This window comes from Xiphophorus hellerii, chromosome 17, assembly GCF_003331165.1.
Source record: "Xiphophorus hellerii strain 12219 chromosome 17, Xiphophorus_hellerii-4.1, whole genome shotgun sequence".
In the NCBI taxonomy this organism is placed as follows: domain Eukaryota; kingdom Metazoa; phylum Chordata; class Actinopteri; order Cyprinodontiformes; family Poeciliidae; genus Xiphophorus; species Xiphophorus hellerii.
In genome coordinates, this window is record NC_045688.1 from 3,598,814 (window position 1) to 3,626,037 (window position 27,224).

General features: G+C 37.2%; 1 protein-coding gene and 1 long non-coding RNA gene across 2 annotated transcripts; one reads left to right on the forward strand and one right to left on the reverse strand.

Moving 5' to 3' along the window:
• Positions 1-682: 682 nt before the first annotated feature.
• On the forward strand, positions 683-6,181 carry LOC116737179 (uncharacterized). Its single transcript, XR_004342745.1, has 2 exons — positions 683-1,115; positions 1,151-6,181. It is a non-coding gene; the product is annotated as an uncharacterized LOC116737179 (long non-coding RNA).
• Positions 6,182-24,657: 18,476 nt separating this feature from the next.
• Positions 24,658-26,810, reverse strand: LOC116737172 (golgin subfamily A member 6-like protein 2). Its single transcript, XM_032590198.1, has one exon. The coding sequence runs from the start codon at positions 26,144-26,146 to the stop codon at positions 24,737-24,739; it is 1,410 nt and encodes a 469-aa protein (XP_032446089.1). The 5' UTR covers positions 26,147-26,810; the 3' UTR covers positions 24,658-24,736.
• Between the last annotated feature and the right edge of the window lie 414 nt (positions 26,811-27,224).

A 27,224-nucleotide genomic window follows, 5' to 3' on the forward strand; every position in this document is an offset into this window, starting at 1 on the left:
CACCATGAGAACGTTCAGGTGTCTTGTTGTTCTGGAAGGAGACGGGTTCTGCGTCATTATCCATAGTGATTCAAGTTCTTTACTAGTATTGGCTGATAAGTCACTTAGTGAGGAAGAAGCCACTGCAGTTTGCAAATGCACTTTTTTAGAGACGTCCCTGGACTTGATGGAACTAAAATTACAGTCCATCGTCCAAAGTGGAGGAAGAAGGAAGAAGGAAAAAGCCTACAAGCTCAAAAACACCACCCAACCACTAACTGGTAGTGGATCCATTGGGTTATGCAGGTATTTTGCTTCAAGAAGGACTGCTGCACTTTGCAAGATAGATGGCATTACTTTATCTGGTCTTCCAAAATGGACAATGACACACCAACCCTGTTTAGTTGGCTTTAATCAAACTCTAGTTTGTTTGTCTAGAAAGTCCAGTTTGTTGAACTCTGATGCGGACCAAAACAGCGACCTCTGGAGTGTTGTGAATGCTACAAGAGATGGAAGCGAACTATAGTGCAAGACTTTCTGGGTAAATACAACCAAAACTACTGCGTGTGTCTAGTGCTAGTGGGAGAAATGACTTGCGGTCTTTTACCAAAGACAAAACAGAAATCTTACAATCACTAAAATCTGATGCCACTCGATTTTTGTTTACATTTCATGAAGAAGGAAGCTGAGGTTTTTTCCTTCAGTAGTTCTTTTTTTTTTTAAGGTTTGGTCTGTTTGGCACCATGCAGTGTGAAAGTGAACCATAGCAACTTAAAATGCAACAAATGTTGCAATTTTGGTCTCAAATCGAACCAAAACTGCCAGACTGTCAGGTGTGAAAATAAGGTTAGCATACCACCACATGACTACAATGTGGCTTCAGGTCAATAAAGTTAATGTTTTGGAGCTTCCAATACAAATCTGTGATCTCAGTTGCATAGAAAGTATGTGGGCATATATGGAAAGGCGAGTCCAATCTAGTTACACCAGTACTGTCAGGAGGAATGGGCCAGAACTTTAGCAAACTATTGTGGGAAGATTGTGGAAAGTTTGACCCAAGTCAGATAGCTTAAAAGATGATTTTACCAAATACTGAAAAAAGTCTGATGTAAATGTCTGAATTTAAAAAAAAATTGGTAATTCTAATTGAGCTAAAGCAGGACTAGTTTAGTCTGACTTAATCTCAGATAGTAATAAGATGGCAACGCATGTTGTCATACAGTGTATAGAAACATCTGGGTTTAACTTTATATGCAGGCGATTAGTCTGGGAATCTCTTATTTCCACGCTGTTATTCCAGGACAGCGAGTAAAAGTTTCCACACGATCAGTAAGAGTCCAGATTACTGAACACCAACAGGCATCGCTTGAATCCGCTGCTCGGGGGGTTTAGGGTGGGCTATGTAACAACAGATTTAATTAGCCAACTCATTAAGCGCCTGTTCCGACGTCTTTGTGTCGTTGTTGAGCCTGAATCAAAGTAATGCACAAATTTCCCCTCTGGATGAACTGTTGTAGACAATTTATCTGCTGATTTATTGGTTACTGAGGCAAGTGACCCATTTAGAGATAAGTCAGGAGAATCGGATCCAATTGGGGAGAAAATACCAGAATTATACTTCAGAACAAGTCGGTTATCAAAATGATATGGGGTGAACTTTAAGCCTGGTTTTATTAGGAGTCTACTAAATTATTTTCATATAAATATAAAGTGGTGAGGTTTAGTTTTTGCTTCTAAATTGAGCCAAATAATGAGAGCGCAAACATGGCCACTTTTCAGCAGGACCAAAAATAGATTCTCTCCAGACTAAAACCAGAGAGAAATGAAAGCGAGCTTGTTTTATTTTGGCTATCGTCCCTCATCAGGCCCCTTCGCTTTCTCGTTCTGATGTTTTCAGTGAAGAGGATGGAGCAGGGAGACGATTCTGCTTCGTGTGCCTTGGAGCTGTGGGACGTTTCAGTTCAGGGAGGGCTGATGGATCTGCAGAGGCACTCAGTGTTTCCTCTGCAGAGCAGCATTAGTCATTCTGCATGCCAGTAAAATGGCGCTGCTGCTGCTGCTGTTGTTTCAGGACGGGGGAACAGAACCGGGGGAGCAACGGGTTTTTCTCCAGGACAGAAACAATCAACTGATGCAACAGCTCCAAATGAGACGTTATGTTATGAAGACTCAGTTTTTAGACCCAATCTTACAAGGCAGAACCAGGAGATTTGCTAAAACGCCACCTGGTGTTTAGATGAGCAAATGCTTCAGTAAATGTCATGAAACATGCATGAACTTATGCACATTTTTCAATGTATTTTAATGGGATTTTACATGTTTTCTTATTGTTTTCACAATTAAAAATCGGCACTTTTTAGAAACATGTTCCACTAAACTTGCAGGTGTCTGAACATCTACAGACTGGAACTTTATACAACGTTTTGTAAAATAACTCACGCTTAGATCGTCTGGTGAATATTGATTTTGAAGTTTTCCCACAGATTTTAAGCTGGAATCAAATTTGGACTTTGACTAGGCCATTCTAACTCTTCAATCTTTGCTCTGACAAAGATAACTTGTGAGGAATTAACCATGTTTTCACATGGGGATGCTGTGTGGTGCACAGTGTTTGGTGTGTTGGCCAGAAGGCTTAGTTTCTGTCTCGTCTGACCACAGCACCTTGAACTTCTTGGTTGCTTCTCTGATTAACGCTCTCCTTTAGATGGATGTCCATGTCTTGGTAGGTCTGCAGTCAGTCCAGAGCTTTGGGAAATGTCCAAAGCTTGGGATATCGGATTTCTCTGTAATTCTCCTATTTAAGAACTACCCACAAGTTGTCAGTCTTGTCCATCTCAAAAGTTTTCCATCTTTGATGCCTTTATTGGCTAGCATAAAGTTCATTGCCTCTTTGAAAGATTCAGACTTCTTCCTGTATCACTGCTTGAAGAAAATGTCTTCTACAAACTGGGAGAAGGCTCTGGAGTTGATTTGGAGCCCATCTTCAATCAGAAGAGGTCCAGTCAGTTGATCTTTCATAATACCAGCTCATACTTCTTGGCCCAGCTTAGATGCCTCAGCTGATGTGTCTGGTTCAGTGGTGGTTGGGTTTCAGTCTTCCTTACCTTGGCCATGTAAACCAGCGCTGAACTTCTTGTACTACAACTAGGTTGCAGTTCTGGAAGATGACAGAACCGGAAGATAATGGCTTCCTGGTAGCTTCTCGCTTGATTGTTCTCAAATCCTTTACAGTTTATCTGCGTTTTTTAATCTTAACCCGTTTCTGGTGACACTGTTGACTATTTGCAACAAAACATCAGATGGTTCTGTGATCACGCCGCAATATCTTTGCAATTTCAATAGCATCCTTCTGAGAAACTTTTGGTAATTCTTGACTTTTCATAGTTAGTTAAATATCTTTTTTTACCAATTTTGACGAAACAAAAGAACACTACCTGCTACGATTCATCCAGCTTGGAGTTAGAAAACATGCCTAAAAATGGTAATATGATAAAAAAAAACTCCCTTGGCTCATAATAGTGCACATTCTTTCCTGTCTTTATTATACATGTTGATCTATATCACATTAAATCCCAACAAAATACACTGAAAGTTATGGTTATAACATGAATCTATTTGCACTGGGTATTGCTGTAAGTGTGAAAGTAACCGAAAACTTAAAATGTTGCAAAAATGTTGTGAAATGGCAAAACTCGGCTATTTTTCACTTAATTATAGCATAAGAATCTCTTGTTTAGTAGAAAAAACCATCAGCAGGGGAAACTATCATTTTTCAATACTTGTTTTTAGACCATTTATTTAAAAATAGAAGGTAATTACTTAAGAAGGTAATTTACATAAAGATGTATAAGAATGACATCCCAGATTGACTTTTACATAAACAATTGGGGAAAAAAACGTAATTTGTTTGTATTTCCTGTTCTAATCCAGCATAAAGCTTCATGGCTTCACTGACTTTTCCGAGTTGCATGACCGTCTGGTGATGCGGTGTTATCAGACGAACACTTGATTCGGCATGATTGGGGTTTTATTGTGGCTGTACATCAAATCGGGTCGGATCATTTTCTTCTCAAAATGCAACCAGATGATACGGAGTGCCTGGGTGGCCCTAAAGCCTCAGAGACATCTGTACACCTATTGGCCTGTTAATGGATCCAATACCTCCGATTACTGCCCTCTGGTGGCCGTTTTAGACATTTCAACACTTCAGAAAGTCACCAAAATGAAATTTATTTTTCGAAAAGAATTCAAAACCAAACTCATTTTGACACAGGCAATTTTTTTTTTGGATTGATTATGGTTTATAGATCATGGAAAACCATAATTAAGTTATTCAGAAAATTAGATTATTGCAAAAAAAATGATCAAAAAAGTTACTTTTATGACAGAAATGAATGGCTTCAGTTGTTCACCCGACAGTCATGAAAAGTCTCCACAGGGTGGGTCAGTGATGCTGCTATATCCAGGAATATTAACTTAAGGTTTAGCGGAAGGAAAAAATGTGGTGCACAAAAGCTCAACTCCGACCAAAGGTTGAGGGAATATGAGGGGTGAAATTTCTAGATATAAATCCTTTTCTTCCCTACAGTTCTGATGCAAAATTCAAATATTTTAATAAAAAGAAAACCCTTTAAATATATTTGAAAAGGTTATCCAAGCCTAACGCTGCTGCAGCTGTGTGTCATCATCAAGTTTCTTAACCGGCGCTTTGAAATCCCTTTAATTAGTCTGGAAAAAATACATAAAAGTTACGAAGGTGCTAAGCGGTAAACATGCAGAAGGATTGAGAGAAAAATTTTAATATTTTACTTGTTTTTTAAGGTTGAATCATATCAATATTAGTTTATTTAAGATGGATTAAAAGCATAGATAAGAGTATTCGGTGTTTTTTAATTGGTTTGTGTTTATATTTGGAGGCCAAAGTTGGAGTTTTCCACAGCAGACGCCACTAAAGGGACCAAATGGTGTTTTGTAGGAGTTTCATATACACATTTTTAATGTTTTTACCATCTGATCAGCAGTAAACAAGACAGAACTGTTTCATTTCCAAAATAAAATCCAGTTTTTATCTCTCCAGTAAACACGATTTAATTACAAGCTTCCAACTGCCAGAACCGGATTGATTTCCAGTAGATAACAAGCCGTAAAATTAGTTTCTGATGGAAACTTCCTGCAACTGCCGATGTTTTCCAACCTGGATTTATCGATAAGCGTAATTTGATTTGTTGCTGCCTTGAGGCATCAGAACAGCCTGAAAAGTTGCCTGGTTTCAGCAATGAACTAAAATCAGCTCCGAAGTGTCTCATCGTTACATATTCCATGCAATGTTAAATAAATCAATCATTCAATGAAAGAAAAAAATCAGGATTTGCTGCAAATTTAAGTTGCTTTATGTCATTAAACTGCTGAAACTTCTTAAGCAAAAATACAGAATATTTTCTGCTAATATTTATATTTCGAGCTTTAAAAGCGAAATTGAAAACAAAATAATTGATGAAAATGCAATTATAAAATTAATTTCAGATCAAACAAGCAGGAATTAATCTCAGATGTTTTTTTGTTTAAGGGTTTAGGCAGTTTGAGGGTTCAGGTTTTTTTACTGAATCCTTCCAAAATGACACATTTTTATCATTTCAGTTTAAATGTTTAGCCTCAGATGGATTTTTTTTCAACTCTGTGAAAAATCGTGTTTTACTATTTTTTATGTCTATTTATTTTGAATGTATTTGACATTTATTTATTTATTTTATTCCAGTTTTTTTACAGCTTGACAACGCTGAGCTACTTATAAATAAGGTTTACGGTTCAGGTGATGATGGTGAGACGTTTGCAGAGTTTCAGGTGGATGTAGAGATTATTTAAATGTCCCAACATGCAGGGATGGCTGCAGCTGGTCAGACTTTCTGTTTCCTGTCAGAAGCCAAAGTGTCGTCTAGAACGAAAGTCTCAGTATGAATGGTTTTTCATACCAACTACAACGGTGAAGAACTGTGTTCGTTTTCGTTTTCTAAAAACTGGTTGGATGTTTCTGTTTGTTTTCTTTCTGATTGGCTGCTGCTTCCGTCTGCAGAGCTTTTCATTGGCCGCTGAGGCAGAGTCTGTAACCTATGCAAGGTTAGTCAGCAGTTTCTGTCCATTCTGATCTCATCATATAACAGCATCTTCAATAAACCCTGGAAAATAAACAGTAAATTCAACGTTTGCCAGATTTTTGGGTGTGATTTCACTTTAATTTGTACCAGGTGTTGCAGATCACTCTGAGGACTTTCTTATTGTTTTCACCTCTGGAGAATCCAGGTGTGCTAACACAACCACAAGGTGGAAAGACCTCAGCAATAGCCTGCTTCCTGTCAATCTAGCAAGGGTTAAAGGTCATTTTCTAATCAGTTTTTTAAAAATTTTATTTAAATGTTTCATCCAACATTTTTTTTAAGGGTCGAAAAATATTTTTACTTTAATTCTTTTCCAACACTCTAAAGTTTCTGTTTAAATTATGTGAATGAAAAGAGGAAAAGACCGTGGAAACAAATATACCATTTATTTAAAACAATTTTATACGGTTCAATTCTGTGTCAAATCTAAAAACAAAAATAGGTTTGTGCATAAAATTATGCTAATGTTGGGTTAGCTTAGATGTCTGGCTTTTTCTTAAATAAAAAAATCTAAAAGAATTGTTCAAAATATAATTTTACCAAAAAATTAAGCAGATTAAAGTCTTAATTGAGCATTTTGAATTGATTCAGAACTCCGAAGGCTATGAATTGCTACTCTCTAAAGAACCAATTTCTTTCTTTACCTCTAATTTTAATGTCACACAAAGAAAATCTGATTTAATACAATAAATGCCAGATCTGTTGAGTGATGGAAGCAGTCTAGCATCATAAATTACTCTAAAATCTCTCCAAAAAGCAACAAATCAGGACCCAAAATAAAGAAAATCGACATTGTGAAGCAAAGTCGGTCAACATTTATCAAAACGGTGAGCAGTGTTGAATGTTCCCAGTAGTTTCTGGCCTATTTAAATTCCAACAGTTCATAAACAAATCATTATAAAACCCTCCAGGCCTCACTCACTTGCCTCACCTAAGGTCAGAGTTCATTCAATTATAATAGTGGTGGAGAAAGCACTCAAAAAATGTACTTAAGTAAAAGTACAAATACACAGAAAAAATGTACTCTAGTAAAAGTAAAAGCTCTCAGTGAGGCTTTAGTCCCATAAGACTTAGTAAAGATCCGTCCAGAAGAATCGGATTGTTTGTGAATGTTATATCACTATACAGCAGACTTTGGTCACAGCGTTGGCCCATATAAGCGACACCTCAGTCAACACCTCCACACAATAATTCAGCGCATGAGTGACAACTTTTTTTCATCGCAGATGCAACATATGAGTCTCTGTACAGCTAGCTTTGCTAACATCACGTCAACAGAGCTTAACTTTCTTTAAGTTTCCTTTCCAAGTGACGCTAAACGTTGGACGAAGCTCTGCTGATTTTACATGTTGCCAAATCTTATGATTTATGTAGCGGGATTCTATTTCTGACGATTAGACAGACATCTTCTCCCGCTCAGAGGAAACCACTGCGCATGTCTTGGAGCGCCGCGTGCGAGTGAAAGGGGGAGGCGATGGGTGACAACAGACACACGTAATTAGTAAGCCACGTTATTGCTTGGATTTTACAGCGCCTTGTTAAGTCCCTGAAGTTAACATTTTAACGGGGAAAAAAAAGGCGCAATGCGACTTGGATGTAACGAGTAACGCGACGGTTTTGTAGAAATGTAGTGAAGTAGAAAGTACAGATACTTATTGTAAAATGTAGTGGAGTAAAAGTCGAAAGTATCCATTATTAAATCTACTTAAGTAAAGTACAGATACATAAAAATTGTACTTAAGTACAGTAACAAAGTACTTGTGCTTTGTTACTTCCCACCACTGAATTATAACATAGAAACTGGTAAAAAAAAAAAAAAAAGTGCCTCAATTGGAGAGTTTCAGATTTAGTATCTTTGGTAAAATATTTGGTGGACAGAAAACATGTAGTGGAAATTCATCAACAACATAACTTCAGTCAAACAAGATGTGGGTAATGGGCCTGTTGCAATAAGCAATAAATCCATTAATCGCATGATAAATTTAAACAAGCCCCAAATGATTTCCATTTGGAGTATTTATTGTTTTTCTCTGTTCTCTCTTTTCACCAAAACCTGGATGACAAAAGTCTTCAGTCTGGTGCTTTGGTCTCAACTTGATTACAGAGACGTCATAATTCATTTTGTTTGCTGTTTCCGTTGGTTTTTTTGTTGTTGTTGTTTATTTTGGAAATTGAATGTCTTCCAGTGTTAAATGTTCATTAGCATTTAAAGTTTATTGATCTTTGAGAATGTATTATTATGCAATTACCATTATATTACTTGAAAGTGGTCTTAAAACAACATTATCATTGATAGTAATGACTAATTTATATTTGTTATCGTTTGTGTTGATTAAGTCATAAATTCTGCCCTCTACCAAAGAAATCTTCATATGACGTTCACCACAATATAGTGAGAAAACATATTCAGAAAAAGAAGAATTTAAAAGTCACCAATATGCCAAGAAGAAAACCAAGATCTCACAGTCTACAGAGCAAAGTGTGTAACTTGGTCCAAACTGGGTCAATAACAGAACAATTATCCCAAAAAGAGTAACAAAATATGAAACAATGGCTGAAAAGGACAAGAATTAGTGGCCTACTCAAAGTCCAGTAAGTAGGCCAATTCTGACGATTAGACAGACATCCCTGTCTAATCGTCATGAGAGCTGTCCAGAAACTAATTTGTGCAAACTGAGTAAAGAGTGAACCAAAAAAAACAACTACTGGGAGCTTTTTCAGCTGAAGGTTTCATTACTAAAAACTGTCAACCACTTGGTGAAATTATTTTTAACCAAAACAGCTTAAAAAGTTAAAAATAATAACGCTAAACGTTTCCTATATGACACCGAACGACGAGCTCCTGCTTTTTATGATGTGATTTGACGAGATCAACGTGGGCAAAGTCAAAGTGCAGAACAAACGGTGAGCAACAACAACAGCTACAGCAGCACATGTTGATGTGACAAGGCTAAAATAATCCGGCATGTGAAGCAGCTCAGAGAGTCCGAACATGTTGATCCTGCCGGACATTAATGTCACTTGGAAAAGCAGGGTTAAAAGGTCAGAGAAAACTGCGAACAGGAGTTATTATGTAAAATTCATAAACCTTATTTATGTCGGAAAGAAAAGAAATGGCATGAACAATAAGCAGAAAATATTAAATTAAAGATGACAGAAGGAGGAATAGAGGTTGCTACAAAAAAATCAAAACAGAAAAAGGTGAAAGATGAGAATTTAAAAAAGCAAATTAAGGTTAAAATATGATGAAATCACTAACATGACCTTCAAAAACAAAAGTAGAAGAAAAAAGATAGAAATGAATAAAGAAATCTTAAAACTAATTGCAAAACGAAAGGTGGCAAAAACAAGATGGACAAACGAAGGATAAAAGAGAAAGGTAGAAGAAAATGGAAACAATTTTCCCACGACAAAAAAAAATGTCATGAGGATCTCAGAATGCTTAGAAAACATGAAGCAGAAGAAAAAACTAAGAAAAAGATGATAAATAAGGAGGAAAAATCATGGGTAAAAGGGAAGAAGCTGGAAAAATTGAAGGAATTTACAAAAAAAGAGAAAATAAGAACATCATCAAAAATACACAAAATAATGAAAGGAAGCTAATGCAAAATTTCCATCACACAAAAGCTTTTCTTTTTGTTGCTATTGTCTAATCTGAACATAGATTGTCTCTAATGCATCAAAGAAATGTAATAAAAACGACAAAAAAATCATAATCACTGCTAGTTTGAACCAAATTAGCATGCACGTGCTAATGTTAGCATAGTTACACTAGCCTCTATAAACAGTAATCATGATTTTCAGACTCAGGAAAATCGACCAAGCAAAGTTTTGTTCATTTTTATGTGCCTGAGAAGCTCTGGGAAGAAAAAATGACGCCACATCCTACTAAACGGTTTGTCAAGGTAAGTCAGGAAAACAAAAGAATTTGCTAACTGTAGTCTTGCTAATTATGATGTTGACAACGTTTATTATTTGCGGTATTCTATTAAACTGAAAACTACAACAACATTTATACTCACCGTGTTGGGGTGTTTAAATAAGTAACTGACCACTGAACAAACTCCGAATCAGACTTTACAAAGGGTTTAACGTGGCTTAACTTAAACTACACTCAAATATTTGAAAATTATCTCTTTGGGACCAACATGGTCCCACCTGCCAGACGTTACAAGCTAACAATTTGTACTCTGCAAATGTGTAGGCATACTTCTTACATACATACTTCTTACATACATACTTCTTACATACATACTCTGTAATTTGTCCGAGTAAAAGTTTTATTTTTTCTGAGGTAGGGCACCAAACCAGATCCAGCCCATGGGCCCTTACTTTTCTAAATCCACCTCTGCACCATGTTTTTACAGATCAGCTAAACCTTACTTCACATCCTTCTGATAAGAGTTACTATCATAGATTAATATTAAGGTTTAAGAGTCTGATATGTGAAAGGTCAAAGTTTTCTCCAGGGTTTATAAGCCTGGCGGGCCACCAGGCTTTATTTGCACCCCCACCAGGCTAAGCATTGTTTAATTATTTATACAGCAATAAAAGTGATAGGAAAAGATGGGTTAAACGATTGGCAACATTGTATGGTTAATATGTGAACACAGAGGGAGACTGAAATCTGGTGTTTTATTTATTTTTTTATTATTATTCACAAGAAATCTGTAATCACTTTCTGTCTCTACCTGTCTCCATGCTAGCAACTTCAGCTAAATAAAGTTACAAGTCAGGGGTAAAGGATCAGAAGATTTTGGACTTTTTATTTAGAATGGAACAGATGAAGTGATGAAAATAATTGATATTTTGAATGTTTTGGGGGGGGGGGGGGGGTGGCATTTTTTAAGACTTTATAGTTGGTGTTTATGTATTTTTAATAATGTCTTCCAATAAAAGACATTTTATTGGAAGATTTTTGGACATTTAAGTTGAAAAATGTCAACATTTTCCCACTTAAAAACATGGCAGGTCGCTGGATGTCAGCCTTAGCGCCTTTACCATCAGGCTTAGCAGGTTTTCTGGGGGAAACGATGGAAAGGCCAGAAGGATTTTTGAAAATTAGTGTGTGCTTTCTTTATAAGAGACATTTAGACTCCAGCATCATCTTGTTTTAATGTTATTATACTTTTATTCCTGTCATTCAAAGGGGATATTTTCCTGTCTGCCTTTTAGTGTTTGTGTTAATCCATCACATTCTGGGTTTGCACTACATGCATCATCTCAGCCTAAAAACACAGAAGTACACAACTGTAAAAATATCACCTTCAACCAGACGGTTGTCATATCTGCAGAAAGAAAGAAGGAAAGAAAGGGTGGACAGTGCAGATTCCTTTTACCCTAATACCTCCGCTCTTTTTAAATATGTAGATTTTCCCAGTTTTGCTCTGTGTGAATCACATTAAGGCTGGACTGTAAAGGAGTGTGTTGTAAACGAGAAGAGCTGCTCTGTGTTTGTGGAAAGGAGCGGCAGCCTGGAGCAGAGTGCATGTTGGGTTAGTGTGGGTGGATGCACAGGGAGATCCACAGGAGGACAGAGGAGGAGGTAGACAACCAAACATATGGAGGCTTTCTATTTAAGGAAAGAGGAAAAGTACAGAATCAGAGGAGAACAGGCTTGTTTACTGAGGATTTACTTTACAAGGTGGTGGTGAAAGCCAAACTAATATCTTAAGCGTTTCAAGTTTTCTTAGTCTGCTAATCTGCAGCAAGTAGGAGTATGAGAAAAGTGTTTAGATCATTGTGAAATTGTTTTTTTATTATTATTATGTCCCAAATTCCAATTAAATGTTTTCAAAATTCCACTTTTTAACCCAAAAAGTGGTAAATTATGGAGCGTCATTTCAGTTACCATTAAGTTTCCCAACTATAACAAAGTGAAGGATTTTATCAGGTATTTAAAGATCTAAAATAATGTTAAAATGTTCTAAAAAATGTTTTAGAGTTTAAATCAACACCAATATGTATAAAAAACACAAAAACAGCTAAATCATGTGTACACTTCCATATAAATCAGTCTTTTGGTGTTTGACCCTCACATTTTGGAATTGCTTTACCAAAAATTTGTTGTTGTGTTTTTTACTTTCTTTTCTAAAGAAATATGTTTATTGATACCTTGAAAGCGCCTAATTGAAATTCAAGCATTTTCAAGGATTTTAAGCACCCATACAAAGCCTGTAAAAAAAGACTAACATCAACCATGAGATTCATAACAATCTGAATGCAGAGCATGCAAGAACCTCATATCAGCTCTCAGGTATTGTGGTACGGGGCTAGTTGGGTTTGTTTTGCACCTGGAGAACTTACGCAACCATGAATCGTGTGTATATCAAAATATTCCAGTCAGATTTTATGCCAAATAATCCCAAGAACAAACAAAAATCTACAAGAGAAAGGCTAAAAAAGGAAAAGCGTCTGCTTGATCCACATCCTATCAGAATCATCTGAATTTCCATCACAAGCATCAAGAAAGGTCATGTATCAAACTATATATGTATTATACACGAAACACATTTCCTAAAAGGGCCTCAAAAACCCATTCAGCTCTGACCCGACATTGACTCCAAGCTGTTGTCCTTTCTGCTCGTCTTCCTGCCACCTTTAGCTCCTGACATCCTCTCATGCAGCGTCTCGGGTGTCTAAATCAGCTGTCTGGTTTTGCACCTTGTAACCCAAGAGTTCGTGCCGATCCTTCTGTCTGTGTTGGCTGCACCTCACGATCATCCATCATTTAAAGGGCTGCTTTAGAGAGCTTTGTTTGGTATCAATCATTTAGCCCTGCTGTCCTCGCGCCAGCAGACTGACCGGGTGCTTCTCTGCAGGACTGGAAGATCTTTAAACAAGTTTAAACTATGAGGTTCAGAGTAGAACAGGAAGTGACTGAGTCCCCACTTTTAATTAGACAGTTAACACTAATTAATCTGGATTATTTTATGTGTGCTGTGATAAAATTGACTAAATGAAATCTTCGACCAGTCGGGGCTGCTTGGCGGCAAAAAGGGGACAGTTCAGACATTTGGTCATAATGTTATGCCAGATTGGTGTTTATGTTTATACAGTTAAGACCAAATTTTTTAAAAACTGTTTTCTCAAAAAGTGGGGCAGAAAATTAAATGGGCACCTTTCAAGCCATTCTTATGATTTCTGAGAAGCTAATTGGCTGCTTCAGACTGGAAGGGCTCTGAGTCATCACACTAATCTTTAGCTTTCTCCATTGATTCTCCAATGAAAGAGGGAGGGAGGGGCGATGGACGGACAGATGCTTGCTTGCTTGGTTGCTTGCTTGGTTGGTTGGTTGGTTGGTTGGTTGGTTGGTTGGTTGGTTGGTTGGTTGGTTGCTTGGCTGATTGGTAGGTTGGTTGGACTCAAAAAGGTTGGTTGGTTGGATGGTTGGTTGGACTCAAAAAGGTTGGTTGGTTGGTTGGACTCATAGAGGTTGGCCGGTTGGTTAGTTGGTTGCTTGGTTATTTGTTGGTTGGTTTGTTGGTTGGTTGGACTCATAGAAGGTTGGTTGGATGGTTGGTTGGACTCAAAAAGGTTGGTTGGTTGGTTGGACTCATAGAAGGTTGGTTGGTTGGTTGGATGGTTGATTGGTTGGTTGGTTGGTTGCTTGGCTGATTGGTAGGTTGGTTGGACTCATAGAGGTTGGCCGGTTGGTAAGTTGGTTACTTGGTTATTTGTTGGTTGGTTTGTTGGCTCGTTGGACTCAGAGGTTGGCTGGTAGGTTTGTTGGTTGGTTGCTTGGCTGATTGGGAGGTTGGTTGGACTCATAGAGGTTGGTCGGTTAGTTAGTTGGTTGCTTGGTTGGTTGCTTGATTTTTCGTTGGTTGGTTGGTTGTTTGGCTGATTGGTAGGTTGGTTGGACTCATAAAGGTTGTCGGCTGGTTAGTTGGTTGCTTGGTTGCTTGGTTATTCGTTGGTTGGTTTGTTGGCTGATTGGACTCAGGTTGACTGGTTGGTTTGTTGGTTGGTTGGTTGGTTGGTTGGACTCATAGAGGTAGGTAGGTTGGTTGCTTGGTTACTTGGCTGATTGGTAGGTTGGTTGGTTGCTTGGCTGATTGGTAGGTTGGTTGGTTGCTTGACTGATTGGTAGGTTGGTTGGACTCACAGAGGTTGGTCGGTTGGTTAGTTGGTTGCTTGCTTATTCGTTGGTTGGTTTGTTGGCTGGTTGGACTAGGAGGTTGGCTGGTTTGTTTGTTTGTTTGTTTGTTTGTTTGTTTGTTTGTTTGTTTGTTTGTTTGTTTGTTTGTTTGTTTGTTTGTTTGTTTGGTTGGTTGGTTGGTTTGTTAGTTGGTTATTCATTGGTTGGTTGGTTGGTTGGTTGGTTGGTTGGTTGGTTGGCTGGTTTGTTTGTTAGTTGATTATTCGTTGGTTGGTTGGTTGGTTTGTTTGTTAGTTGGTTATTCGTTGGTTGGTTGGTTGGTTGGTTGGTTGGTTGGTTGGTTGGTTGGTTGGTTGGCTGGTTTGTTTGTTAGTTGGTTATTCGTTGCTTGGTTGGTTGGTTGGTTGGTTGGTTGGTTGGTTGGACTCATAGAGGTAGGTAGGTTGGTTGCTTGGTTACTTGGCTGATTGGTAGGTTGGTTGGTTGCTTGGCTGATTGGTAGGTTGGTTGGTTGCTTGACTGATTGGTAGGTTGGTTGGACTCACAGAGGTTGGTCGGTTGGTTAGTTGGTTGCTTGCTTATTCGTTGGTTGGTTTGTTGGCTGGTTGGACTAGGAGGTTGGCTGGTTTGTTTGTTTGTTTGTTTGTGTGTTTGGTTGGTTGGATGGTTGGTTGGTTGGTTGGTTGGCTGGTTTGTTTGTTAGTTGGTTATTCGTTGGTTGGTTGGTTGGTTGGTTGGTTGGTTGGTTGGTTGGTTTGTTTGTTAGTTGGTTATTCGTTGGTTGGTTGGTTGGTTGGTTGGTTGGTTGGTTGGTTGGTTGGTTGGCTGGTTTGTTTGTTAGTTGGTTATTCGTTGGTTGGTTGGTTGGTTTGTTTGTTAGTTGGTTATTCGTTGGTTGGTTGGTTGGTTGGTTGGTTGGTTGGTTGGTTGGTTGGTTGGTTGGTTGGCTGGTTTGTTTGTTAGTTGGTTATTCGTTGCTTGGTTGGTTGGTTGGTTGGTTGGTTGGTTGGTTGGTTGGTTGGTTGGTTGGACTCATAGAGGTAGGTAGGTTGGTTGCTTGGTTACTTGGCTGATTGGTAGGTTGGTTGGTTGCTTGGCTGATTGGTAGGTTGGTTGGTTGCTTGACTGATTGGTAGGTTGGTTGGACTCACAGAGGTTAGTCGGTTGGTTAGTTGGTTGCTTGCTTATTCGTTGGTTGGTTTGTTGGCTTGTTGGACTAGGAGGTTGGCTGGTTTGTTTGTTTGTTTGTTTGTTTGTTTGTTTGTTTGTTTGTTTGTTTGTTTGGTTGGTTGGTTATTCGTTGCTTGGTTGGACTCATAGAGGTTGGTTGGTTGGATGACCAGTAGAGGTCAGAATGACGCATTCAGGGTAAGTTAATCAGATCAATAAATAGGTGAATTATTGTTTGGAAATCGGAATATTCTGCTTCTCTTCTGAATAAGTTGTGATAATTCCCTCCTTTATTTCATCTGAATCCCTTCTTTCTCTTCCTCCATCCCTCTGTGGATCAATCCTGCGTCTCTCTCTCTGTCCATCTCCTCTAACAGCCACTTTCATTCTCCCCTCTCAAGGTTTCAAGCAGCTTTTTCAAAGTGAGCCGGCTCCACTCTCTCCTTTTTCTCTCCTGCTTCTGGATAAATAAGCTGATTTTCTGGCCTTAAAATAGAATCCGCATGACATATTTTTACATTACTGCTGGTGATGAGCATGATGGGCTGTCGATGGGTCGCCTTAACGAAATGTAGCCTCCCAAATCCCCTCTCTGCTGCACTTAATCTACTGTGAGAAGAGGGAGGGGGGCTATGAACCAAAAGACTGACAGAGGAGGTGACTCCGCTTACGTAACGTCACGGAGGAGGGTGGAGCGCCGTTCAGGACAACACACACATTTTAGCTTTTAATGTCCGTCTACAACCACGTTTGCTGAAAAATATGAACCAAAAACAACAATAGCATCTACAACTTCATCAGAAGCAGCTGAAAGACAAGTGTGGAAATCACCAAAATTAGCAAATCCATTGCCTTCAACTGGGCAATAAGTTCATTTTGTTAATTTGGTTTTTGAAGATTGAATTTTTGGAAAATCTGGAGGTTTTTCAACAATGCACTCCTTCGCCTATTACCAATCTTTAAAAGCCTGAAATGCCAATTCTGATTTTGGCCGATACCATTTTTTTGTTTGTCTGAAATGTTGCTAAATGTAGAAAGGAAGTTGCTGAGTTGGTAACAGTGGGTGACTGTAAACATTCAGACATGACCAGGTGGAGATCCCCTGATCACATGTACGACCAATCATCAATCTCCCAAAATTAAGGAAATCAGCACAGATAAGTTACCTGGCCAATAAATCAGTGCACCCTGGTGATGTCACCACGCCCAGGGCGACCATCTTGTTTTACACCTTCTATTTATTTGGACATTAAATTCAGTTCAATTTTACAATAAATATAAGAGTAAGGCTAAGATTTTTTTTATTACGAGAATAAAGTCGTACAATTTAATGATAACTTGAACACAAAAAATTAAATGAGTAATGTTGAGCATCTTGTTAAGGTATACTTTATCAGTTTTACAAGTAAGGAAATATTAAATATTTTAAGCCATCAACATCAAATTATTATCACTAGCAGGATTATGAAACTATTGAGTCTATTTTGTCAAAGACCATAAAGTAGCCCATTGAACCGCACCGGCCCGTGACATCCTGCCACTCTGCTCTGGAAAGTCCTCAAAGTCACCAAAAACAAAAAAACTAAGGTCAGAACAAAGCAAACATGTCTAACATAAAACTTTAAAGAAAGAATATCTGCAAAGATTTTTATTCAGGAATATTTCCCAAAACATTTGTGCATTTTTTAATTTAATAAATCCAAAGATTTGTAATTTGTTCTGTATAAGATCTTCACGAATGGACCTTCTTCTCAAACATGCAAAATAAAATAAATACCAGAGATTCACAAAGGAGAGACAAAAGCAAATGAGGTGGATACGCAGTGCTTGCTAAGAGACAGAAACTTTTAAACTACATTGAATAATTAACTAAACTTGTAGGATCAGTTCAAATGTATGTAGGATGGATTGTCATATTTCAAGAGTCTTCAGTCAGAAGCCTCCTCAGATTGTTGCAACACTAACTGCCACTGACTGCTAAGTTTTATTAGGTAAATGTCTTGTAAATGCACATAATAATTATGAGCATTTTGTCTTTTTTTCCCCAGAATCTATAAATAAAGGATGAGAAGTTTATAACTGTGAAAGCATAAAGAGTTCAGGATGAAGATGTTTTGAGGGGGAGGAGGACGGTCCTAACATGACCATCAGGGGACAGGTGGCGCGTTGAGATGTGGCCAGAGCAGCAGACATGTGAAAATCACATGCAGGGACAAAAGATAAGCTGCTGCTGGCAGACATGCTAATTATAGACAGATTAAAACACCAACAAACAGCTCTCCATTACACTTTAATTAGGCTGGTTTTGTTGTCCTTCCTCCTTTTTTTTACTCTCACATTAACTGTAAGAGTCATCACTCTCATGTACTGATCCCTGTTTTATTTTTACTTTATGAGCTGAAGATTCATTTGGTGATTTATACTAAAAGGTAACCTAGTAAACTGGCATTCTACAAGGATGTCTAAAAGTGCTCCCTCGGTTTTGTCGGGATAAATTTTGCTGGACGATAAATTGCCCCAATTGAGACCATTTTCAAGTAAAATAATGCAAGAACACATTCTTCAACTTTAAATTCTAATGTACGTTTAACACTGGAAGTGCAAGGCATTAAATAAATATCCAAAATAAATAAACAAAACAACAGCAACAACAAATAAAATGAATTATGAAGTTTCTGTAAACAAAACTGTCCATAAAAAATTAGACCAGAACACCAGACTTAAGACTTTTATCATCCAGTTTTTGGTGAAAAGAGAAAAATAATAAATCATGCAGATGGAAATTATTGAGTTGGTTTTAATTTATCATGTGATTAATTAATTTATTGATTATTGTGACAGACTTAGTGCTTCCCATCTTGCGACTGCTTGTAACAAAGACAGTAATTTGAGAAAAATTCAGACAGAATTCAAATAGACGTTGCTTTTTCCCCAGAATACCCTACTGTGTCTGAACAGGCCATGCAGGGATTATTTAAGTCTCACTTTTGCTTTCTATAGTTTCACTGAACAGCAATGTAAAATCAAAATCCCAAGGACAGTCTGTAAGTTCACATAAGCTAAACAAGTTTAAATATGTGTTTTTTTTGGCCCAAAGAGCTGCAGTCATTTGGCTCAGACACTGAGGAAAAAACAGCTAAAGCTAATTACAGCGTGTAAAACAGAGAAAACTAACTGAGATTAGATCAACCAGCTATTGATTGACATTAGCAGTTGTTTTCTACTGACGGAGAACAGAAAAAAAGATTTTCTTACCAGATTAACTTTATGCTCACAAACAACAGGTGCTGTCGCTTTGGCTGCCAACTTCCTGTTCGAGCTGTGTAGTGTTTTCCTTTCCCCGCTTTGGGTTCCTTAAATCCAAAGAACAGATCAGATTATTCTATAATTCAAAGGGCAAAAGTTGTTTTCTACAACACACAACAGAATTTCCTGCAGAGACGTAGAAGAAGTGATAACTTCATTATTTTTCTGTCACCTATTAGCATAAACAAATCAATTTCAATTGTAAAACTTTTTTTTAAAATTAAGAATATTTTGGAGCAGAATTGCTTAACATGGACGCCTTTGGGTGGAGCTGAGTAATAAGGATAACATTTGTTTTCGAATTGAACCATTTCGATAATTATCGCAAAATGGGTTCAAAGTAAAAGTTTAGTGTCAAAGAAATCATCGGTTTAAATACAGAATTGAAGAACCAATGAAATAAGCAGTAACACATAAATGTATTTTCAGATATATTCCTAATCTACACTAAATCCTAAAAAACAATTACAGGACTTTATGGATTAATAATGACACTTTCTCATATGTTGTGTCATGCAGTCAAAGCCATACAGTTACCTAAAAAAGGAATAAATAGTTCTTATCGTCACTTTTATCGTTATCACAATAGTGCCACAAAATATTGTGATAAAATTTTAAGTCTATGTCGTCCACCCCTACCTTAAGTGAAGATATAAAAATCAGATCTTGTTTAAATTGCATAACTCTTCGTTAGAGCACATCATGACGTTTTAATGATCAGAGAAATAACTCCGCTCCGCTGGAAAGATTTCCCCTCCCTGTTTTCGCTCTGCTTTGGTCTCCATCGGCTACCTGAGGCTCTTTAGCGGCTGATATTTTGATAACAGCACTCCGTCTCCCTTTACAGACTCTTATACAGTCGACTGTCTGCTCAGGAAAGTGGGGATGTTAAAAATGCATAAGATCATGCGATACATAAGAGGAACAAAGCAGAGTCTGGGAGGAGCTCCTGACTTCAAATTAAATACTTAGAGCTTCTTTTGTGTCCAAATGTCATCATTTTTAAAACTGATAATGAGTTTATGTTTGGTCAGTAAGAAGCTAATAAAGAGGAGGCAGCCCAAAGAGGAGAAATAAAGCTTTCTGCTCCTCTGGGAGCCACCTGGGCTTCCTGCTGGGAGTCCATATGGCTGCAGATTCAGGAAGACGTGAAACCCAATCGGGTTGACCGCTTGTTGCTTTGCTGTCTGGTGTTTTGTGTTGGAGGAACCCGTCTGGCTCGGTTCATCCTCTCTTCGCCTGAATGCGTCGACGTAAGAGTTGGAACACTCCAGTGGAAAATGAAACTCAAGGAGGCAGGTGAGCCATTTCTGGATGAAGCGGCATGGGTTTCTGCAGCTTGGAGGTCAGGAATTTCACACCAAATTTTAAAAAATCTGAAACTAGACAACTTTCACTTTGACTTTAAATATACCTAAAATTTCCCAAATGTTAACTCATACTGATAAAAAAAATACTCAACTTGGGATAACAAAAATTAAAAAAGATAATTGTATAAAACTTTAAAAATAAAGCAAATTAAACACATTAGTCCTGCTTTTATTATTATGGCCAACAGGGGGCAGTTTATACAAACTGTACACAAGAAAATGCACTTTTGTTTATATTGTGCCATGGAAGAATAAGAAAAATAGCCAACTTAGTTCCGTTTACTACATTTAATAAAGTTCAGTATAATTTCAGTTCAGTCCAATCAGGTGTAGCAAAACAAAAAGTGTAGAAGTCACTTAATTAAATCAAGTTTATCTTCTAAATCCCAGTTTTCATTTAATTTAAGTACCATTGGAATGATTTTTTGTGTCCTGAACTATAATTCAGGAATGATACAAGCCCCAGGCAGAGGAGAGAGGCTGTTTATTTTTAATTAGGCCAAAAACATTACAGACAACTTAAAATCTTCCTACAGTGGATAAGAAAAAGTATTTATTGTAATTAATTGGATTTAGTTACATAAAACACATGTTTTCAAATAGACCTGTTGTTACAGCGGAGAATAGGACAAATAGATACATTTTTAAAATATTTTTATTTATGAAACAGAAGATAAAAGCTTCTAGGACAGTAAACACTGTGGGATGAAAACTAATGGTTGTTCAAAATTATATGTCAAAATTACATTTGTAAGAATGGTTTCATATTGTGAAAAAGGGGGTAGGGATTTGTGGGAATATGCAGCAAAGATATTTTTGAACTCAATTTCAAAGTCTTTTTTAATCAGTAGCAGCATTAATAAAATAATCAATATGCTGAGATTGAATAGTGAACACTAATGGTGAGTGGAATGCTCAATTTAATCCTGTCTAATTAAATTAGCGTCTGATTAATAGCAAAAACAACAGTAATATTTTTCTGTACAGTTAAATTCTGGCTTATTGATTTTTATAAATTTTCACCCCATCACTACATTTCTTTACAATAAAGCTTCTGTTTATGTATTAAACCACCAAAAAGTGTTTATACAAAAACAAAAAAAGTACCTAGAATTGTTTTGTGGTGTGAAATTTGTATTTTAAATTAATAATAAATAAAGTTACAAAATAAATGTAGTAATTTTTGTTGAATCTGACTTTGTTTATTTAACACATAATCTCCGTTAGCATTAGCATGGCGTAGCACACAGAAAATCTCGCTACTCTCTTCATAAACCGTTTCATTTTGCGCATTGTTCAACCAATGACTGAATAACAGTTTTATCTTTCAAAATATATCAATGTTTAAGTTTTTGAAGAGTTTGTACTGACCAGAATAGGTGAAAACACGTAGCGCTTCCGTTAGCATTTCAGAATGAAGCGAACTGTACTCCACAGGCGCGGTCGGCGCCCTCTAGTGACTGCATGTGGAATTACGCCAAAGGAATACACAAGTAAAACCGCTAAGTGACCAAGATGAAGCATAAATATACATTTTAAATATAGAAAATATATATTTCTGTGCCTGTTCCACAGTTTTACATGCTTTTTTTTCTTATACATTGATCACTTTATTTCCCAAGTCACCCCTGTGATCAAAATACATTGGAGGGAAAATAGATCAGCATTTCTTGCCTCAAGAAGAAATATTTTAACAACAGAAAACTAAATATGCAGTCATATATATTTTTTTTAGTTTAGTCATCCCCCATATGTACATGTTTTTTTTCTTCCTTTGGTTCCTTAAGTTTTGGCTGTTATTTCCACACTAATTAGAGTTTAGACATCTTTACCTGCCTGCCAGCCTCACTTGGCTGCATGTCAATCCTCCTTCCACCCCAAAAATTGCAATATCTGATGATCAAAACCTGCAAAGAGTACATAAAAATAAAGGATGTTTTTACAGTTATGAAATAGATACACAGAATAAATTAATACAGTGAATAAACTATTTCCCGTTTTAGCTAAAAATAAAACAAACTGGACCAAAACCTATTTCTGTCAAATCTGAGGCCATAAAGACCCCCTGATAACGTGGTGAGAGGCAGGAGCGTCACCCTGGATGATGCTCACAGTGATTCAACACTCTGCTAATACAAGTTATTTCTATCAAACTGGCATGAAGAAAAGGTGAAGTCACTGAGAGGAATTCAGGAGCAGACTGGTGCTGTTGATGCCTCAAGCTGCAGCGGTGACTCTCTGGTAAAGACCACGTTATGAAGTCGTGTATTTAAAGTGTGCTCAGATGGATGAACGTGCATCTCGTCCTCTGGGCCTGTGCATCTTTACATAAGCCTGCCCTTTGTTTTTTGTTTTTTCTTTCCCCCTGTGTTTGTTTTTTTGGTGCTTTCGTCACACTGAGGCTCACTGCCCCGCGGCGAGGCCGACCACAGGACGGGACGGCGTGTCTTTAATCCACACTGACAGTGGATACTGGCTCTCTGCTTGTGTGAGTGCACATACTGTAAGGACTCGGCTGCCTTTTAAGGCCAGAGACCCAACCCTAAAAATAGGAGCTGTGAATAATACGTCAAAACAATCGTCTTCAGGACAAAGGCACATTTTGTAGACGCGTCTTTGGAGTACGACAGAGTTGATTGGGCTTATGTCAGATCAGAGACGGTCAAAGAGAACGTAGATGCTCAGAGGTCATTATGAAGAGAAACAAAACTACAGTTAGAAAAATGAAACACTTTCCCATGGATCATTTCGTAAAATTTGGTTTAGCATTAGTTTGAGGTCTGACCTTTAACCCCGAAGAATTAAAAATACCCCTGACAGTTGAAATAATCAATGCAACTAAACAGAAACATGGATTAGTTTCTCAAGATCTTTTTGGGATTTTTTTATTCTTTTAATCCTAGAAATGTTCTTCAGGTGACAGAAGGCCGACTTTGCAATCGTCTTTATGTGTCTCTGACATTCAGATGCGAGTCCATCACTACATCCTGGTTTCAGCCTGTAATAACTGAACTCTAGGTCGTTTCTCTTTGGGTCCAAATAATTATTACTTTAGTTATGTCTGTGTTCAGGTGAAAAAAGTAATGGCACTTCCTCGCATTGGTTCATGGTCTTCTGGTGACACTGTAATGCAGACAGCATTTAGCTAAACTAAAAATTTAATTTGCAAGTTAAATATAAAAATATTTCAATATTTTGCTTGCAAATTAAATATGTAGTTTGGAGCTATGACATTTATAAACGTATAAACAACATGGTGAATACATGACTTTGAAAAATGAACACATTTGTTTCTTCTAAGGACTAAATAAACCAAATTTTGCTGTAAATTTTTTACTGTGTAACTTTACAAACTGCAGTCCATAGATTCTGCCATAATTCATGTTAATGTACCCACCTACATAAAGTCAGGTAGATTTATTGTAGTTATTCTGCTTAAGGATTCCAAACTGTATGTAAAAGTATATTATTACCAAATGATAATAATATTATTATTATGATATTATTATGATCATAATGTTGTGTGACATATTACAGTCACAACAAGACTGTAATATGTTGTGTATTTCAGCTTTCTGCTAGATGGCACAGAATTATATATTTCAGTCAGAAATTGAAGTAACAAAAACTTATTTATAATGTGACAAGTTCTCTGTGTTATGCAAAATATCAGTTGGTTTATTGCAGTGGCATTAATAGTGAAATAATGAAGCAATTTATTATTTGCATTGAATGTTTCATGCAATACTACCATCTTTCATTCTTATATATATATATATAGTGTGTGTGTGTGTGTGTGTAGAGAGAGCTAGCTAAATGAAATATGATGGCTAGATCTAGCTACACACACACATCACTAGGTAGAATCTGAAAAAGACTGATGAATCCTGGTCTAAAAGGTTTTTTTAGGGACAAACCATTGCACATGGTGAAAACCCAAAGAAAACAAGTATTAGTTTGACAGTTAAGATTGGTACATTGGTAGTACCTCATAGGGGAAAAGCTTTAAATGTGACCTGTTATGCTAATTTGAACAGGTTAGGGTAGGTTTACAGTTTATACAAAACATGTTTGTTACTTTTTACATAATGACATTTCAGTCTGGTCAGTTCTGATGTGCAATTGTACAACTGTACATCTTTGAAAAGCAGAAGTGGAGCCTCCTGCACTACCAAGAAGAAAGCAGCAACCAGTTTCTGGATGGTAAGTCGACAACAAAACACTTGTCATTTCCAGCAGCCATTGTACAGAGCATACTTATATATATAAGCATGCTGGAGCCCACCTTGGGTTGCCAGGTATTGGTTAGTAGGTAATGCCACAGTGTCTGTCGATTGTGACTCACCAATCGGGAGGTTTTTGGGTTTACATTAAGAACATTAACTTAATGTCAAAAAAACAGATAGGTGTGTTTTTTAATTCTTCTGATGTTTTAAAAGCAAATGGAAGAACAAAAATGTGCTAAACATCAATTTTGCATAATGAGCTCCCTTTAAATGGAACTTAATGACCAATTCCATGTGATCAGTTTTGTCAAATCAAATGAATCTGGTCTGAAGTGTGTTATGTATAATTTAGATCTGAATTATCTTCTCATTGTTCATCTTATGTTTAATTCAAATAGATCTCATTCATCTCATCTGTCTGAGGCACAGAGATCAGTTCTTCTTTTTGTGGCCTTTATGGTTGCATCCACAGGTGCAGCTTTTCCCTGAGTGAGCCTCTGAAGGGATCTTCACAGATGCTCTCAGTGACGACGTCCTACTCCTGTCCTCTGGCTGCTTTTTCAGGGGCTTTTTCTCAGCTTTCTTTAGGAACAAATTGCACATCTGTACCCAAACGCCCTTCATCGTCGTCTCTTTTTCCTGATTCGTTCTCATCTCTCCTGTTTTTCTTTCAAACGAACCTTCTGCTTCACACCTCGGCTTTCCAGCGGAATAAGAGAAGCCTTCTTTGTTGCTTTTCTTTTTCATCTGGACTGAACTTTTTTCTACAGGCGTTGGGATTTTTCTCTCCCGTTCAGTTTCTTTCCTCTTCTCCAGATCAACCATCAAGTTCTGCAATGCTTCCATGATTCCCTGGAGGACAGTAGAGCTTTCTTTCCACTCCTCTTGATATTTTCTTTCAAAATCTACAAACATGTGCTCTTGCTCTGGCGTTCTAATCTGCGCCTTCGATTCTTTTTTGTCTTTCTCCAGTTGAGTCACTTGTTCCATTTCCCACTGATCCTGTTGCTTAAAAATAGCCTCTAGATTTTGGGTTTTACTCCATTCGCCTCTTTTTTCTTTCTTCAGAAGTTTTTGCTCCATCTTTAGGACATTTTTGGACTTTGTGAGTTTTTTCTTCTTCTTCCTCGCGTGCTTCTCCTTCTCCCGCAGATTTCTCCACTCATCGACTGACAATCTACACTCCAGTTGGAAACTTTCTTTTTCTCTCGCCAGCTTCTCTTTTTCTTCCTTGATCTTTTTCTGCATTTGTTGTATTATCTCTTGCCGCTCGTCCAGTTTCATCGTAATTTTATGCAGGTTTTGGGATACGTTATAGAAAGTTGCTATCTCTTCATGTATTTCTTGTTTCTCTATCTCCACTTCCACCTTTGACTTTGTTAGTTTGATTTCTTCGGCCAACAGTTTTATGTCCCACTTCTTTAAGCGCTCCCACTCCTTTGCAAGTGCTTTCACTTGCAAAAGAATAATTTCTGTGTCGTTATCTAAATTTGGTATCAGTTCCTTTATGTCGCGCTCCATTTTGTAGATATTTTGCTCTTTCTCGTTTTGCTTTTCCTTTATCTTCTTAAGGAAGTCATACTTCTTCTTAAGTCTTTTCCTCTCATTTTCCAGTTCTTCCATCGCTGCAATAAATTCAAATTGTTCTTGAACTTCCTGGCATTCTTTTGTCTTGGCTTTTTCCATTTCCTCTTTCTCTTGACTCAGATTTTTCCTCGTTTCCAAGGCTTTCTGATCTGAATGTTCCTCTTGAAGAGCCACCATTTTTTCCTGAATCTCTGGATTTAGCTCTGTGTCAAACATTTCTTCCTTCTTTTCAAAATCTCTTTCCAGATCTGTCATATCTCTGGACGCGTCTAAAATATTTTTATCAACTTGATCTCTTGATACTGACTGGGTTTTCCCCTGAATCTTCCAGTCAGACGAAGTCTTTTAAGACCATACTCTGTTCACTCTAGTGATGATTGTTCATCAAAGTTTACATGGAAACTCTGATCACAGGTAACTGATGGCTTTGTGACATCACTGGAGACACTTATGACATCATAACGGAGGATTCAGCAGCTGCAAACAGTCTCCGCCTATCAGGAACTTTCAGACTCAGTTTATATTTACGTAAAACAAAAATCACTTGTAAAACTTCTAAAAGATATGATGGTATTTTCTTCTATGGTATTTTATTTTACATTATGTATACAGTGGGCCCACTATCCAAATTATTTGAAGAAAATTTACTTAGTCACAGATTTTTTTCATTTAATCTATTTAAAATATTTGAAAGTAAAAGCTGGAAATGCACCTCACACCCTACTGACTGGCGTTTGCAAAACAGCCAATACAGAAGCACCATTTATTTTCCTTGATGCTGATTGGCTGAACCTCCAAAAGCGGAGACAAGACTGCGGATGTTAGTTTCTGCAGTAGAGCTAAGATGGTTTCCATTGTGTGTATTAATGCATATTAAGGCATATTTGGTGTTTATGCTATTAAAATAGACGGTTTTTACCAGGAGCGCACAGTACATTACATTTTTAAAAGCGTTTCTATCATAAAAAAATATAAATATTTTTTTGTTCTTCATTTCAGAAAGTGAAAATGATTATCAAATAGATGAACTACATATAAGGTCAACTATTAAACCCCTTTATTTATTTCAATTTGGATTATTATAGCTTACAGATAATGAAAACTGAGATTTCACATTCTATCCAGTTAATTTATCCCAATCATAAAGTAGTAATAGATTTAATTTATAATGATCTTTAGCTCTCAAAGGGCAAAATGCAGAGGTAGGAGAAAGTCGTTCAAATCATCTCTTTCATCAATCATAAGGATCATATCCCCAACTCCAACATCTCTCCGCCCGACTACAGGCTCATCACATATTTCATTAAACTGATGAATGAAAGTAAGAAAAAAA